Source organism: Salmo salar, chromosome 01 (genome assembly GCF_965601325.2).
Source record: "Salmo salar chromosome 01, fSalSal1, whole genome shotgun sequence".
NCBI lineage: Eukaryota > Metazoa > Chordata > Actinopteri > Salmoniformes > Salmonidae > Salmo > Salmo salar.
Genome location: NC_138291.1, coordinates 13693888 through 13709694, shown reverse-complemented (window position 1 = coordinate 13709694; position 15807 = coordinate 13693888). Strand labels below are relative to the sequence as shown.

General features: G+C 42.4%; 2 protein-coding genes across 3 annotated transcripts; one reads left to right on the top strand and one right to left on the bottom strand.

Moving 5' to 3' along the window:
* Positions 1 to 1244: 1244 nt before the first annotated feature.
* Positions 1245 to 2386, bottom strand: dynlt1a (dynein light chain Tctex-type 1a). Its single transcript, NM_001141503.1, is given in 5 exon segments — positions 1245 to 1434; positions 1567 to 1644; positions 1761 to 1884; positions 1992 to 2033; positions 2323 to 2386. Coding segments are annotated over 5 exon segments (342 nt in total). The 5' UTR covers positions 2350 to 2386; the 3' UTR covers positions 1245 to 1363.
* Positions 2387 to 6706: 4320 nt separating this feature from the next.
* zmpste24 (zinc metallopeptidase, STE24 homolog) lies at positions 6707 to 15558 on the top strand. 2 transcript variants are annotated; one of them, XM_082966488.1, is made up of 10 exons: positions 6707 to 7176; positions 7995 to 8141; positions 8299 to 8385; positions 8482 to 8598; positions 8735 to 8887; positions 9041 to 9182; positions 9421 to 9578; positions 9936 to 10040; positions 10160 to 10303; positions 10404 to 11096. In XM_082966488.1, exons 1-10 carry the CDS (start codon positions 7072 to 7074, stop codon positions 10473 to 10475), a joined length of 1230 nt encoding a protein of 409 aa, XP_082822614.1. In that variant the 5' UTR covers positions 6707 to 7071; the 3' UTR covers positions 10476 to 11096. The 2 variants fall into 2 exon arrangements, with proteins under 2 accessions (XP_082822614.1, XP_013983948.1); XM_014128473.3 differs by lacking the exon at positions 10404 to 11096 and adding an exon at positions 11128 to 15558 and having other exon boundaries at positions 6722 to 7176.
* The last annotated feature ends 249 nt before the right edge of the window (positions 15559 to 15807 follow it).

Below are 15807 nucleotides of genomic sequence, written 5' to 3'. Positions count from 1 at the left end.
GAATGATCATTTTTCACAAAGCAGTTTGGTTGTAGTGAACAACACTGAACAAAAATATAAACACAACATGTAACGTGTTGGTTTCATCAATTCATCAACCAGAAATGTTCCATATGCACAAAAAGCTTATTTCTCTCAAATGTTGTGCACAAATTTGTTTACATCCAGGTTAATGAGCAAGTTTTCTTTGCCAAGATAATCCATCCACCTGACAGGTGTGGCATATCAAGAAGCTGATTAAACAGCATGATCATTACACAGGTGCACTTTGTGCTGGCGACAAAAGGCCACTAAAATGTGTAGTTTTGTCACACAACACAATGCCACAGATGTTTTGATGGAGCACGTCTGTAATAAAAGTCCTTTTGTGGGGGAAAACTAATTATGATTGTCTGCACCCCTGCCTAGTCATGTGAAATCCATAGGTTAGAGCCTAATTTATTTATTTCAATTGACTGATTTCCTTATGAACTGTAACTCAGTAAAATCTTTGAAATTGTTGCATGTTGCATTTATATTTTCTTCAGTATACTTTTTCAAAATAACTTTAGTTAAGTAAACTATATGTTTCTTAAGGGTAGCTTAACTTTTCCAGGTTGAAGTAATTGGTGGCTGGGTAAACTGGGCTCCCGAGTGGCGCAGCGGTCTAAGGCACTGCATCTCAGTGCAAGAGCCGTCATAACAGTACCTGGTTTGAATCCAGGCTGTATCGCATCCGGCTGTGATTGGGAGTCCCATAGGGTGGCGCACAATTGGCCCAGCGTTGTCCAGGTTTGGCAAGGGTAGGCCATCATTGTAAATAAGAATTTGTTCTTAAGTGACTTGCCAAGTTAAATAAACTATTTAAAATATGTTTTCAGATGCACAAACACTGGTTAGTGTGGTAGGAACAGGACCAAAACAAGGGAGAAGTTGAGCCTTGCACTTCAATGCTCTTAGTTGATGTGTAAATTGACCCACTATGCTGTTTATTTTCTGCATCTACATCATATCGCTGAGACTACCTTTTAAGGTCTATTAATAAAAAGGCATATAAGTGGTATTAAACTGTTCATTATTCAATGGTTTTAAATCTGCAATGATCAGTTTGCAATAATGTGCAATCATCATTTGGGAAGAAAGGGAAAAAATGATAATTTCAATGTCTTTTTAACTGTTTATTGCAGATTTATGAACTTAGCTAAACTGCTAAACCTCTTAATATGATAAGGAATAAGACGGGTGTGTTCAATGATTGACCAGTTGTGTTCAAAACCAAGGGCTACATTTATTAGTTGATTATACTGAAAATCAAAAGATTGGTTTCACTGGGGTTGGGAAAATGTCTGATTACAAAACAGGGGAAGATAGAAGATGGTGGTTGTCAGACAGCCAACCCAAAGACACAGACTATACAGTATGTGGTTTTGTTCTCCCATCTCACCATACAGCTTCCTGGAAGAGAAACAAACACAGATTGTGATAGTTCCCATTCCAACATTCTACAGATGATGAAAAACCATTGTGGGCCTCTGCTGTTGCTTAGCTTTGTAGACACTGTCTGCAAAACATTGTTATGTTGCTTACTGTCCATAGTGTTGTCCCAGAAGCAAGAGCTGGCAGTGTGCAGGCCTGCTCCATTTTTCTGCAGTATGATGCAAGTCACTAATGATGAACACAGTAAAGATGCGTAAATCATTACCTGATTTTGTTGGGTCCTTTCATTGCCATACTTTTACATTTTACAAATGTACTGTACACAACATAACAAGAAGGGTTACCTATGTATTTAAAGGGTTTTCCTAGTTTGGACAGTTGATTCAGACTTGTTTCCACCACACTGGATGTCCATTGGTTAATTCGATTTTGTTGATAGGCACTGCTTCCAATAGTTGTCTCCACAGTCTAAGTATTTATTTCAGTTAACACCGACATGTCAATCACCACTTGTTTAGGAAATTGCAAATACATTTTATGATTGTAGTAATATCACCAATTGCGCAAATACTTACATCTTTTATGATTGTAGTTATATCATCAACGACAAATGCAGTCTGAAAAGGGAGCGAAAATATTAATTTTTCTAGCTAGGAAAGTAACATTTGCAGTATGACATTTGGTGTTTTTGTCTCTTGTTTTATTTCCCACATACGGTATATAGCCACCTGATTTTAGAGGTCAGTTTATCTGGCCCGCTCAAATAATAGACATAACGTCACAGCAACATAATGTTGTCAATGTGATACAATGCAACAATATACCGATGCATGAACCATGCAGCCGGGAAAGACCTCAAATGTTTCCCCAAGATAATTTGATGTAGCGTTTTTTCTTTAAACCTACCTCTTCAGATAATTGAAATTCGTCCATGGTCCTGTGGCGTATGACAGTTTTAGATGGTTGCTATAGGGACCTCCAAACAAATATGTCAACGTCAAATCACGGGGACCTGAATCTGTGCAACATAAATTCTGAGATTATTTGGTTTCAAGTTTAGGCTATTATTTCCGACTATAGTGTAAATAGGATTTTATTTTCAATACCCTTTTATGTCTATGCCATATCCCGAATATTCAGAAAAAGGGGACGTTTTAAGATGCCAGATATTTTAATTTATTTCTGGATAACATAGGCCTTAAGCACAAATGTGTGGACATGATGTAATGAAAAACATTAAATGGAAATAATGGATGGAATGTTGTGGAGAAAGACGCCTAACTAGGCCCTGTCATAATTATCTGCAGCGTTTGTGAAGTCATGCGTATAGAATTACTAGAATCTCATTTTAGATGCTGGAATGTCGACCAATTTGTGGGAAATAAAATTGCTCCACAACACGTTTTATCAGTGTATTTCATCCATCTAGCCAGTTAAAATGTAAAAACGTTGATTGAAATGGATTGGATTGAAGGAGTTGAATCCCAATCATCTGAGTTGTCAAGGATGCGTTGTGCATTAACGACAGGCTTCACTGGTAGCAACAGAGTCAGACATGCAACTTTCAATATGGTTGTCTCGTCGCCGAAGACTGTCTTTGAAGGATGGAAATGCTTCACAGCTTTATTTGTGGCTGCTCTCTCCTACCTTCACAGGTAAGTGTGGTCCTAACTCCTGTCTCATCCATCATCATCACCCACAGCACAGAAGACAATTCAATGTCTATTCATCGGTTGGTTTAACGGAATTTCCTTGAAATGACGTGGAAACAACGTTGATTCAACCAGTGTGTGCCCAGTGGGCATCACCACCACCATCGGAGTGGCAGTTGACTACTTCAAGCAGCTTGATGCTATGTTTAATCAAAATGCATTACCATTAGTGAATGATTTAGCAGTCAAATGATCATGAAAGGAGGCCATAAACTCATTTTCTGTAACCAAATATTTCATTCAGCCACTCATAATCCCATGTTCATGTTTTGTCCATTAATAGTTATGTGTTAATTTAAAATGTAGTAATTATCCTTTTAAAGGCTATTGATGTGTTACATTCTCAACGTTTTCATTAAGGCTGCCTGGACTTGGGTGACCAAATGTCCAGCTAGCTGGAAGAACTCAGGGGAGAAGGTGGTGCGGCGAAGGTCCAGAAAAAGGCAGCAAAGCCCTCCACTGATCAAAGTCAAGCGGCTTGAATTGAAAGTGACTGCTATGAAGAGAACTTTGATGAAGCATGGTTCACATCAAACCTCCCCATCTTGTTCCTCCCCACACTGCTCTCAAAACATTCTCCAGACCAAGGGCTCTGTACACACCAACAGCTCTTCAGACTGGGAGAGTGCTGCATAGGTCATAAAGACAACATGGACTCCACTCCAAAGGAGACATTTAAATGGTTATTTCATTGACCCTGCAGTTTAGACTGTGCAGGACACCTATGTGTATACAGCATTTCATTGGCATGAGAAAACACTTGTTTTCTAAATATATTTTCTTTCAATAATATCTCTGCTGTCTCTTTCATTCTTGTACTAACAAAATGATAGGCACCACTTAAAAGGGCTAAGTAATCGGTCATACAGCCATACTACAACAAATAAATCTCTAATTGCTTGAAATCAATGCCTTCCCACAGGAGAATATTACTGATTATCTGTAATGTTCATAGCATGGAATAAATCCAAAATAGGTTTACCTACTCAGTTGACTTTGTTTCCACATTTTATTTTTATCCTTTATTTAACTAGGCAAGTCAGTTTAGAACAAATTCTTATTTTCAATAACAGCAGTGGGTTGTTCAGGGGCAGAACGACAGATTTGTACCTTGTTAGCTCAGGGATTTGATCTTGCAACCTTTCGGTTACTAGTCCAACGCTCTAACCACTTGGCTACGCTGCTCGGATGTTTATCACGCTCATAATCATGTTACTTTCCAAATTACTTTGTTTTCAGTCATTTTACATTCATGGTATTATTATATACTGCTCAAAAAAATAAAGGGAACACTTAAACAACACATCCTAGATCTGAATGAAAGAAATAATCTTTACATAGTTGAATGTGCTGACAACAAAATCACACAAAAATAATCAATGGAAATCCAATTTATCAACCCATGGAGGTCTGGATTTGGAGTCACACTCAAAATTAAAGTGGAAAACCACACTACAGGCTGATCCAACGTTGATGTAATGTCCTTAAAACAAGTCAAAATGAGGCTCAGTAGTCTGTGTGGCCTCCATGTGCCTGTTTGACCTCCCTACAACGCCTGGGCATGCTCCTGATGAGGTGGCGGATGGCCTCCTGAGGGATCTCCTCCCAGACCTGGACTAAAGCATCCGCCAACTCCTGGACAGTCTGTGGTGCAACGTGGCGTTTGTGGATGGAGCGAGACATGATGTCCCAGATGTGCTCAATTGGATTCAGGTCTGGGGAACGGGCGGGCCAGTCCATAGCATCAATGCCTTCCTCTTGCAGGAACTGCTGACACACTCCAGCCACATGAGGTCTAGCATTGTCTTGCATTAGGAGGAACCCAGGGCCAACCGCACCAGCATATGGTCTCACAAGGGGTCTGACGATCTCATCTCGGTACCTAATGGCAGTCAGGCTATCTCTGGCGAGCACATGGAGGGCTGTGTGGCCCCCCAAAGAAATGCCACCCCACACCATGACTGACCCACCGCCAAACCGGTCATGTTGGAGGATGTTGCAGGCAGCAGAACGTTCTCCACGGCGTCTCCAGACTCTGTCACGTCTGTCACGTGCTCAGTGTGAACATGCTTTCATCTGTGAAGAGCACAGGGTGCCAGTGGCGAATTTGCCAATCTTGGTGTTCTCTGGCAAATGCCAAACGTCCTGCACGGTGTTGGGCTGTAAGCACAACCCCCACCTGTGGACGTCGGGCCCTCATACCACCCTCATGGAGTCTGTTTCTGACCGTTTGAGCAGACACATGCACATTTGTGGCCTGCTGGAGGTCATTTTGCAGGGCTCTGGCAGTGCTTCTCCTGCTCCTCCTTGCACAAAGGCGGAGGTAGCGGTCCTGCTGCTGGGTTGTTGCCCTCCTACGGCCTCCTCCACGTCTCCTGATGTACTGGCCTGTCTCCTGGTAGCGCCTCCATGCTCTGGACACTACGCTGACAGACACAGCAAACCTTCTTGCCACAGCTCGCATTGATGTGCCATCCTGGATGAGCTGCACTACCTGAGCCACTTGTGTGGGTTGTAGACTCCGTCTCATGCTACCACTAGAGTGAAAGCACCGCCAGCATTCAAAAGTGATCAAAATATCAGCCAGGAAGCATAGGAACTGAGAAGTGGTCTGTGGTCCCCACCTGCAGAACCACTCCTTTATTGGGGGTGTCTTGCTAATTGCCTATAATTTCCACCTGTTGTCTATTCCATTTGCACAACAGCATGTGAAATTTATTGTCAATCAGTGTTGCTTCCTAAGTGGACAGTTTGATTTCACAGAAGTGTGATTGACTTGGAGTTACATTGTGTTGTTTAAATGTTCCCTTTATTTTTTTGAGCAGTGTATATTGGATGAATCCCAGAATATATTCCAGTCTGTGCTAGCGAAACAGTCCTCATAATAATTATATGTAGGTCAGATTTTTTCCCTGTATTCATTGCTGTACCTTTTTTGGTACTGTACATGTGTATATACAACTCATGGGGAGGGGGGCAAAAGTGTATTATGAAAGCAACTAATGGCGTTGTGATGAAATTGTATCTTCTTACTTTACACATGCTAATAAGTACATTTATATATATATATATATATATATGTATATATAAATATATTTATATAAATGTATTTATTAGCATGTGTAAAGTAAGAAGATACAATTTCATCACAACGCCATTACCCTAACCCTAATTTATTCTTATTTCTTGCACTGACTCTCTTGCACAGGCTCGATGTATAGTCACTGGACTCTAACCACACACTCACACATACTACACTGACACTCCCACACACACGCACACAAAACACACACACAGGCATTTTTGAGGAGTATTTCTGTCTGTAATAAAGCCCTTTAAGTGGGGAAAAACGAATTATGTTTGCCTGGGCCTGGCCCCCCAGTGGTTGGGCCTGGCTGCCAAGTGGGTGGGCATATGCCCTCCCAGGTCCACCCATGGCTGCACCCCTGCCCAGTCATGTGAAATCCATAGGTTAGGGCCTATGTCTGATTTCCTTATATGAACTGTAACTCAGTAAAATATTTTAAATGGTTGCTTTTATATTTTTGTTCAGTATATTTTGAGAGATAATATAGTGAGCATGGAACCTTAGTTATTTAGACGACTGGTTTAGTTTCACTGGGAACAAAATTAACTGCTGCACTGACATTTAGCATGGCAACCTCTATTGGATGACAACCGCCGTTAAACCTTATCGAAGAACATTTAGCATGAATGGGAACTGGATGCGAATGAGCTTGCTATCATTTTGAGTGGACTGGATGCTAATCAATTTAAACTGGGGATATAAACCATACTAAGTTATTTAAATATAAACAATCGTATCTTCTGAATAAAGACTGGAAGGCGTGTGAACAACGGGTTCAGCCAGTGAGTCCAACTAGCAACACATGCAGGCGAGCTAGCTTGCTAACTTTAAATAGAGACCAAGGCCAGAATAAAGATGGAAACGATACTTAACCTACCAATCGAAAATAAAATATTTTATGCTGTTCTGGTGTTCTCATGGACGGTGTATCTATGGGAGGCCTACCTTGCCTACAGACAGGTAATTGTTGAACTTTACTTTGTTTCGTAACGGTCTCTGTCAATAACAAGGCTTTCTTTACTGCATTTCACTGCTGGCTAGCTGGCCGCATGCTGACTGTTGTCATTGTTGTTTGTCTACAATATTTTACCAAGAACAAAGCTGTTTTCGGGAGTGACGTCTTCTTTATACAGTGCAAATCAATGGTAACAGACTTACGCTCTAAAATGTATTCTAAACTGGGCTTCTGAGTGGCGCAGCGGTTTAACGCACTGCATCTCAGTGCTTGAGTCGTCACTACAGACACCCTGGTTCGAATCCAGGCTGTATCACAGCCGGCCGTGGTTGGCAGTCCCATCGGGCGGCACACAATTGGCCCAGCGTCATCCGGGTTTGACCGGTGTAGCCCGTCATAAGAAATAACTGACTGACTTGCCTAGTTAAATAAAATAAAAAATAGAAACAAAAATCATTGATTTAAAAGGTTAACAAACCATACAACTCTATCCACAATAACTATTTTTAACAATTTCCACAGATTTTTATTTTTTTTACAGAAATACGTTTACAGAAAGAACTTTGCATCTGCAGTTTTTCCAGTAAATGTTTTTATTTTATTTACTGTGTCAATTGTTTAAAGTTCTCATTGTGCGTAGAGTTATATGGTTTGTTAAACTTTGAAAACAATGGTTTTTGTTTGGCAAAATTCCACTAACATGGAATTGCCCAACTGCAACTCGAGGCCCCACTAATCATTCTGTAACATGGACATTTCTTTTTTTGATTAGCTATGTTGAATAGAAAAAACATTATGTTTAAGTGTCTCTTCTAACACCCAGCGGAGAATATACAGGTTGACCATGCACGTACCACAAGAGTTGGGAAAGATCATGGACACAGATACCTTTGAGAAGTCACGCCTTTATCAACTAGACAAGAGCAACTTCAGTTTCTGGTCTGGACTGTATTCAGAAACAGAGGGGACGGTGGGTACAACTAAAATATCCATTGATTTGTTAGGACCTACTTTGTTATATTACAACCTAGTTGTCTACCTCAATTTATCTGCTGACAGAGAGTACCACCTCCACACAGAGGGAATTTCATTTTTTCCCGATATAACACTGTTGTGTTCTCTCATAGCTGATCCTGCTATTTGGCGGAATCCCTTTTGTTTGGAAAGTTGCTGGGACAGTGACTGCTCGTTTTGGATTGGGTCCAGAGTATGAGGTGTGTGTATGGTCCACAGTTAAAATTGGTAGTCCAGTATTACAAATGTTTTGGCAATTTTCTTGAATCATTCCATGGCTCTGTCTTTTCTTTTAGATTTTCCAGTCTCTTTCGTTTCTGATACTAGCAACCCTGTTCAGTGCATTCACTGGCCTTCCCTGGAGTATCTACAACACCTTTGTTATTGAGGAGAAGCATGGCTTCAATCAGCAGGTAGACTGTCAACTCTCTGAGGACATTCTTATTATACAGACAGTTTCCTAGATTGAATCAATTACTTTTTTTCACTGGCATGGTTTCTAACACCCAGTTTATTTGTTTTTGTTGTCGTCTATGTTCCTCCTTCCAGACGCTGGGGTTCTTCCTAAAGGATGCTGTAAAGAAGTTTATTGTGACCCAGTGTATCTTGTTGCCTGTGACCTCACTGCTCCTCTACATCATCAAGATTGGTGGAGACTTCTTCTTCATCTACGCCTGGCTCTTCACACTGGGTGTCTCACTTGTCAGTCCTTTCACCTCATAACTGGCTGGATGGGAATATTCAAACAACAGTTGTTTAGGGTCTGGGGAGGAATTAATGGAGCTAAACTAATATCCAATATATCCTAATAGATTACAAATGTATTTCTTTCTCGTTGTTCCTTCTCTCTCTTAGGTTCTGGTGACCATCTATGCGGACTACATTGCGCCCCTATTTGACAAGTTCACCCCTTTGCCAGAGGGTGAGCTGAAGGAAGAGATTGAAAGCATGTCGAAGTCTATCAGTTTCCCTCTCACTAAGGTCTATGTTGTAGAAGGTAATAACTTGTTTTGTCCCAAAGATGTAACACCATAGACTGTATCTATAATTGTTTAACATCAGAGGAGAGCAAGGCATAATGGGCGCTACTCTGCAGCTTGACCCTGTGTTCGTCTTAACTGTGTGTGGTGACGTGTGGGGGTTGAAAACATAGCAGAAACACCTTTCCGATGTTTGCTGTTACTTATGGACTATAAAGTTGTATTGTAATGATCCATTTTGACCTACTCTTTCAGGTTCCAAGCGTTCCTCTCACAGTAACGCTTACTTCTATGGGTTCTTCAAGAACAAGCGCATAGTGTTGTTCGACACCCTGCTGGAGGACTACTCTCCCCTCAACAAGGACGGAGAGCCAGAGACTGACACACCAACCGAGGACAAATCCAAGCTCAAGGTCAGACTTACTCCGTTACGCAGAGAACTGGGTGTCACAATGTTATAAATATAAAATATTGAAAAAAGGTTTAGGAAGGCAACTTGATTCCATTCAATAATATTTATTGCTGAAGCAAACTTCTTCTTCAAAGGTCTCCAGTATTACTGAGCACCACTTCAGCCATACATACCATTTCTGTAGTCTTGGTTAGAGCACCGCCAGCACATTACAACTTTTCATGTTATAAATCTAATTTGTCGTGGTGGTCCTATCATAGAAACATAACATGGTGTACTAGAAGTTGTAGTCAATATTTCATGCATAATTCTTTTAAAAATCAAACCAGTTATGTTCTAACTGATTATTTTTTTCCAGAACAAGAAGCAAGGCTGCAACAATCCAGAGGTCTTGGCGGTGTTGGGCCACGAGCTGGGCCATTGGAAGTTGGGCCACACTGTGAAAAACATAGTTATCAGTCAGGTTTGTTTGAGAATTCCCTTGATATGCATCTGCACATCACCTCTATACCAATAGGCCACTTTCATGTTGATGCAGAAATGTCATCGATACAATTTTCCCCCCTGCCTCTGTCCTTGCAGATGAACTCCTTCCTGTGCTTCTTCCTCTTTGCTGTGCTAATTGGACGGAAGGAGCTGTTCGTGGCCTTTGGTTTCTATAACAGCCAGCCGACTTTGATTGGGTTGATGATCATATTCCAGTTCATCTTCTCCCCATACAATGAGGTGAGTGACTCCGTCTCCTAAACAATGCATTTACACTTGAGTGGACAAAACATTAAGACCATCTTCCTAATACTCAGTTGCATCCCCCTTCTGTCTTCAGAACAGACTCAATTCGTCAGGGCATGGACTCTACAAGGTGTCGAAAGCGTTCCACAGGAATGCTGGCCCATGATGACTCCAATGCTTCCCACAGCTGTCAAGTTGGCTGAATGTCCTTTGGGTGGTAGATCATTGATACACACAGGAAATTGTTGAGCGTGAAAAACCCACCAGCGTTGCAGTTCTTGACTCATACCGGTGCATCTGGCACCTACTACCGTACCCCTTTCAAAGGCATTTAAGTATGTTGTCTTGCCCATACACCCTCTGAATGGCACAAAGACACAATCCATGTCTTAAGGCTTAAAAAGTATTATTTAACCGGTCTCCTCCCCTTCATCTACACTGATTTTGATATGGATTTAACAAGTGACATTAATAAGGGATCATTGCTTTCACCTGGCCAGTCTGTCATGGAAAGAGCAGGTGTTCTTAATGTTTTGTACACTCTGTCTATCTGACCTCTTAATACACTTCAGCGGAGGCCTTATCTGTTGGCCCTGCAAGTGCTGTGGCAGCTATTCTCATTAAGTCCAGTGTTTGTTTGGCGAAAATACGTTGAGCATACTAGTAGTAAATATTGGCCAAAGAAATATACATCTAAAGCTACAATATATTTCTTAAGTCCGCTTAAACAGAAAGTGTTTTTGTGATGGCGATGAGCAGATGAGTACCTGCTACAGGCCACTGAGGAAAACTGATATTTCTCCCATTCTTACCTCCAGGTCCTGTCATTCTGTCTGACTGTCCTTAGCCGCAGGTTTGAGTTCCAGGCGGACTCCTTTGCGCGGGGCATGGGTCGAGCCTCAGAGCTCTACTCTGCACTCATCAAGCTCAACAAAGACAACCTGGGCTTCCCTGTGGCTGACTGGCTCTTTTCCATGTGGCACTACTCCCACCCTCCCCTCCTGGAGCGCCTACGGGCCCTGGGAAGCACCAAGCAGGACTGACAAGTCCCAAAAGGAGAGCCACGCCCGCTGCCTCTCCCCAAGGGTTTCCGCAGGCCTCTTCTGGCACTCTGATGTAGTCTCCCTTATTTACCTCTGTTTCCCTATTCTTGTTCTCCTTTATCCTCGCCATTATGTTCCTTTTTTGGTAATTTTTTTTTCTTCCAGGTTCAAATTTGCACAATACCAAAAGTTTTCAGAAATCTAGTGTGAGACAAGATCTATCGGCTATGCTTATTCTAGGTGTAATGGAGTTAAGAATGTACCATAAGCTCATGCCACAGCTAGCTTGACATGTCGCCGATGGAGCTATCGATTTATACATTTTCCCGATAGCTCAAACGGTTTGTAAGTTGTCAAGGAGTGCGGTCACGTGTGCTAGCCAGGCATAGGTCCTGAGTTCGAGCTCTGCGAGCCGAATCGGGAGGAACCTGTACTCACTAAGCAAGCAGAGTGACGTCCGTAACATAGGGAAACATGAACATGCAATACAATTGTGGGCATAAATAATTACCCAAACATTTTTAGTTTAAGCACTTCCAGCTAGTACAGGTCACATTGATCAAGGATTTCTCATATTTCAGCAAGGTTTACATTTTTTTACTGAAGTTCTATTTGAATTTCATTTACTCCCCTGAGAATTTGTCATTCCAAGTGTTTTCTCATAAAACCTCAATGTACAGTAGTGGAACTATCCCTGGCCAGTAGCCGTGGAACTATCCCTGGCCAGTAGCGGTGGAACTATCCCTGGCCAGTAGGGGTGGAACTATCCCTGGCCAGTAGGGGTGGAACTATCCCTGGCCAGTAGGGGTGGAACTATCCCTGGCCAGTAGGGGTGGAACTATCCCTGGCCAGTAGGGGTGGAACTATCCCTGGCCACTAGGGGTGGAACTATCCCTATCCAATCCATTTTGGGGGGTGTTTGAGAAAAAAATATCAAGAATGACAATAGGATGTACAGCGAATGGGCCATCAATTTATTATTAATAGTATATCCTGCTGGTTGATTGGCTCCATCTACAACTGTTTATTATGAGACGTGTGTGTGAACACTAGAACTTCAAAAGATACACACCTTTTCAGATTTAGTCAAGACTATGCTTGAGATGGATCATTGTTGAAGTTATACAGGTAACTGCCAAAGTAATGAAACACTTGAGGAAATTAGGGATACAAAGTATATTGAAAGCAGGTGCTTCCACACAGGTGTGGTTCCTTAGTTAATTAAGCAATTAACATCCCATTGTGCTTAGGGTCATGTATAAAAATGCTGGGCAGGCCATTATTTTGGCTACCATGACTATGCCCCCATAGGATGACGATGCCCAATCCACAGGGCATGAGTGGTCAAATTACATTTTATTTGTCACGTGCCGATTACAACAGGTGTAGGCCTTACCATGAAATGCTGATTTACAAGCCCTTAACCAACAATGCAGAGTAAGAGGGGGGACAATGCAAATAGTCTGGGTAGCCATTTGTTTAGATGTTCAGGAGTCTCATGGCTTGGGGGTAGAAGCTGTTTAGAAGCCTCTTGGTCCTAGACTTGGCGCTCCGATACCGCTTGCCTTGCGGTAGCAGAGAGAACATTCTATGACTAGGGTACTGGAGTCTTTGACAATTTTTAGGGCCTTCCTCTGACATCGCCTGGTATAGAGGTCCTGGATGGCAGGAAGCTTGGCCGTTCGCACTACCCTCTGTAGTGCCTTGCGGTCGGAGGCCGAGCGGTTACCATACCAGGCAGTGATGCAACCAGTCAGAATGCTCTCGATGGTGCAGCTGTAGAACCTTTTGAGGATATTAGGACCCATGCCAAATCTTTTCAGTCTCCTGAGGGGGAATAGGTTTTGTGCCCTCTTCACGACTGTCTTGGTGTGCTTGGACCATGTTTGATGTAATATGTAAACTCAGCAAAAAAAGAAACGTCCTCTCACTGTCAACTGTGTTTATTTTCAGCAAACTTATCATGCGTAAATATTTGTATGAACATAACAAGATTTACCAACTGAGACATAAACTGAACAAGTTCCACAGACATGTGACTAACAGAAATTGAATAATGTGTCTCTGAACAAAGGGGGGTCAAAATCAAAGGTAACAGTATCTGGTGTGGCCACCAGTTGCATTAAGTACTGCAGTGCATCTCCTCCTCATGGACTGCACCAGATTTGCCAGTTGTTGCTGTGAGATGTTACCCCACTCTTCCATCAAGGCACCTGCAAGTTCCCGGACATTTCTGGGGGGAATGGCCCTAGCCCTCACCCTCCGATCCAACAGGTCCCAGACGTGCTCAATGAGATCCGGGCTTTTCGCTGGCCATGGCAGAACACTGACATTCCTGTCTTGCAGGAAATCACGCATAGAACGAGCAGTATGGCTGGTGGCATTGTCATGCTGGAGGGTCATGTCAGGATGAGCCTGCAGGAAGGGTACCACATGAGGGAGGAGGATGTCTTCCCTGTAACGCACAGCGTTGAGATTGCCTGCAAAGACAAGCTCAGTCTTATGATGCTGTGACACACCGCCCCAGACCATTACAGACCCTCCATCTCGATCCCACTCCAGAGTATAGGCCTTGGTGTAACGCTCATTCCTTTGGCGATAAACGCGAATCCGACCATCACCCCTGGTGAGACAAAACCGCGACTCGTCAGTGAAGAGCATTTTTTGCCAGTCCTGTCTGGTCCAGCGACGGTGGGTTTGTGCCCATAGGCGACATTGTTGCCGGTGATGTCTGGTGAGGATCTGCCTTACAACAGGCCTACAAGCCCTCAGTCCAGCCTCTCTCAGCCTATTGCGGACAGTCAGAGCACTGATGGAGGGATTGTGCGTTCCTGGTGTAACTCGGGCAGTTGTTGTTGCCATCTTGTACCCGTCCCGCAGGTGCGATATTCGGATGTATGTGCAGGTGTTGTTTCATGTGGTCTGTCACTGCGAGGACGATCAGCTGTCCGTCCTGTCTCCCTGTAGCACTGTCTTAGGCGTCTCACAGTACAGACATTGCAATTTATTGCCCTGGCCACATCTGCAGTCCTCATGCCTTCTTGCAGCATGCCTAAGGCACGTTCATGCAGATGAGCAGGGGCCCTGGGCATCTTTCTTTTGGTGTTTTTCAGAGTCAGTAGAAAGGCCTCTTTAGTTTCTTAAGTTTTCATAACTGTGACCTTAATTGCCTACCGTCTGCAAGCTGTTAGTGTCTTAACGACCGTTCAACAGGTGCATGTTCATTAATTGTTTATGGTTCATTGAACAAGCATGGGAAACAGTGTTTAAACCCTTTACAATGAAGATCTGAAATTATTTGGATTTTTTAGGTAGGGGTAAAGTGACTGCATAGATAATAAACAGCGAGTAGCAGCAGCGTAAAAAAAGGGGTCAATGAAAATAGTCCGGGTAGCCTTTTGATTAACTGTTCATTAGTTTTATGGTTTGGGAGTAGAAGCCGTTAAGGAGCCTTTTGGACCTAGACTTGGCCTGATGAACATGAACTATGTAAACCATATGCCACGGCCGTCTCAGTCACCAGATCTCAACCCAATTGAGCACTTGTGGCAGATTCTGGAGGGCGCCTGAGACAGCGTTTTCCACCACCATTAAAATAACCAAATTATGGAATTTCTTGTGGAATAATGGTATTGCGTCCCTCCAATAGAGTTCCAGATACTTGTAGAAGCTATGCCAAAGTGAATTTAAGCTGTTCTGGCAGCTCATTGTAGCCCAACACCCTATTAAGACACTTTGTTGGTATTTCCTTTATTTTGGCAGTTACCTGTATTAAGGTTTGAGTGCCTGTGACTTCCCAGGGATCTGTCACTTGTGGTGATAGTTTTTAAGTAATATTTGGGCCAATGATGGACCAAAGGAATTTTCAATTAAGGTTACATTTCCAAGTTTATTTTTTTTTTCAACACAATTTCTGTTTTTTTAATGCACTTTTAACGGTCTGACCATACTGTACTTTTAAATCATTGAATAGCTTAATGGCAAAGGGAGAAAAAAAGTGAATGCATTTGTAATATGTGGTTTGGACTCTACTGTTAATGTGTTATTGTTTTGTTTCTTATCTTCTGGTGCCTGTGTGTGCGAGGTGTGATAATGAACCCAGTTTTGACTGAAGAGGGGGGGGCTACATCAGATGAATCAAGTGTTTGGTTTGTTATAGAAGGACATACTTTTCTTGCAGCATTGTGAATAAAGTCCCTTACAGCAGCTGTCTTTTCCTATTTGTGTCTCAACCTTTTTATGGGTAGTGAGAGTCACATATAGTGACAGATGCACTACTGCACTAACTGTGATATGGCCCATTTGTATAGTCATATCGCTGCCAACCAGGTCTCAAAGCTTTTTATATTATTGTGTACAATATTATTGTGTACGTAAATTTGAGACACTCATTTAGTTTTGAGACACTCATGTTTCGTTGGTATTTATTTGTGGATGTCCATTTCGTATGATATG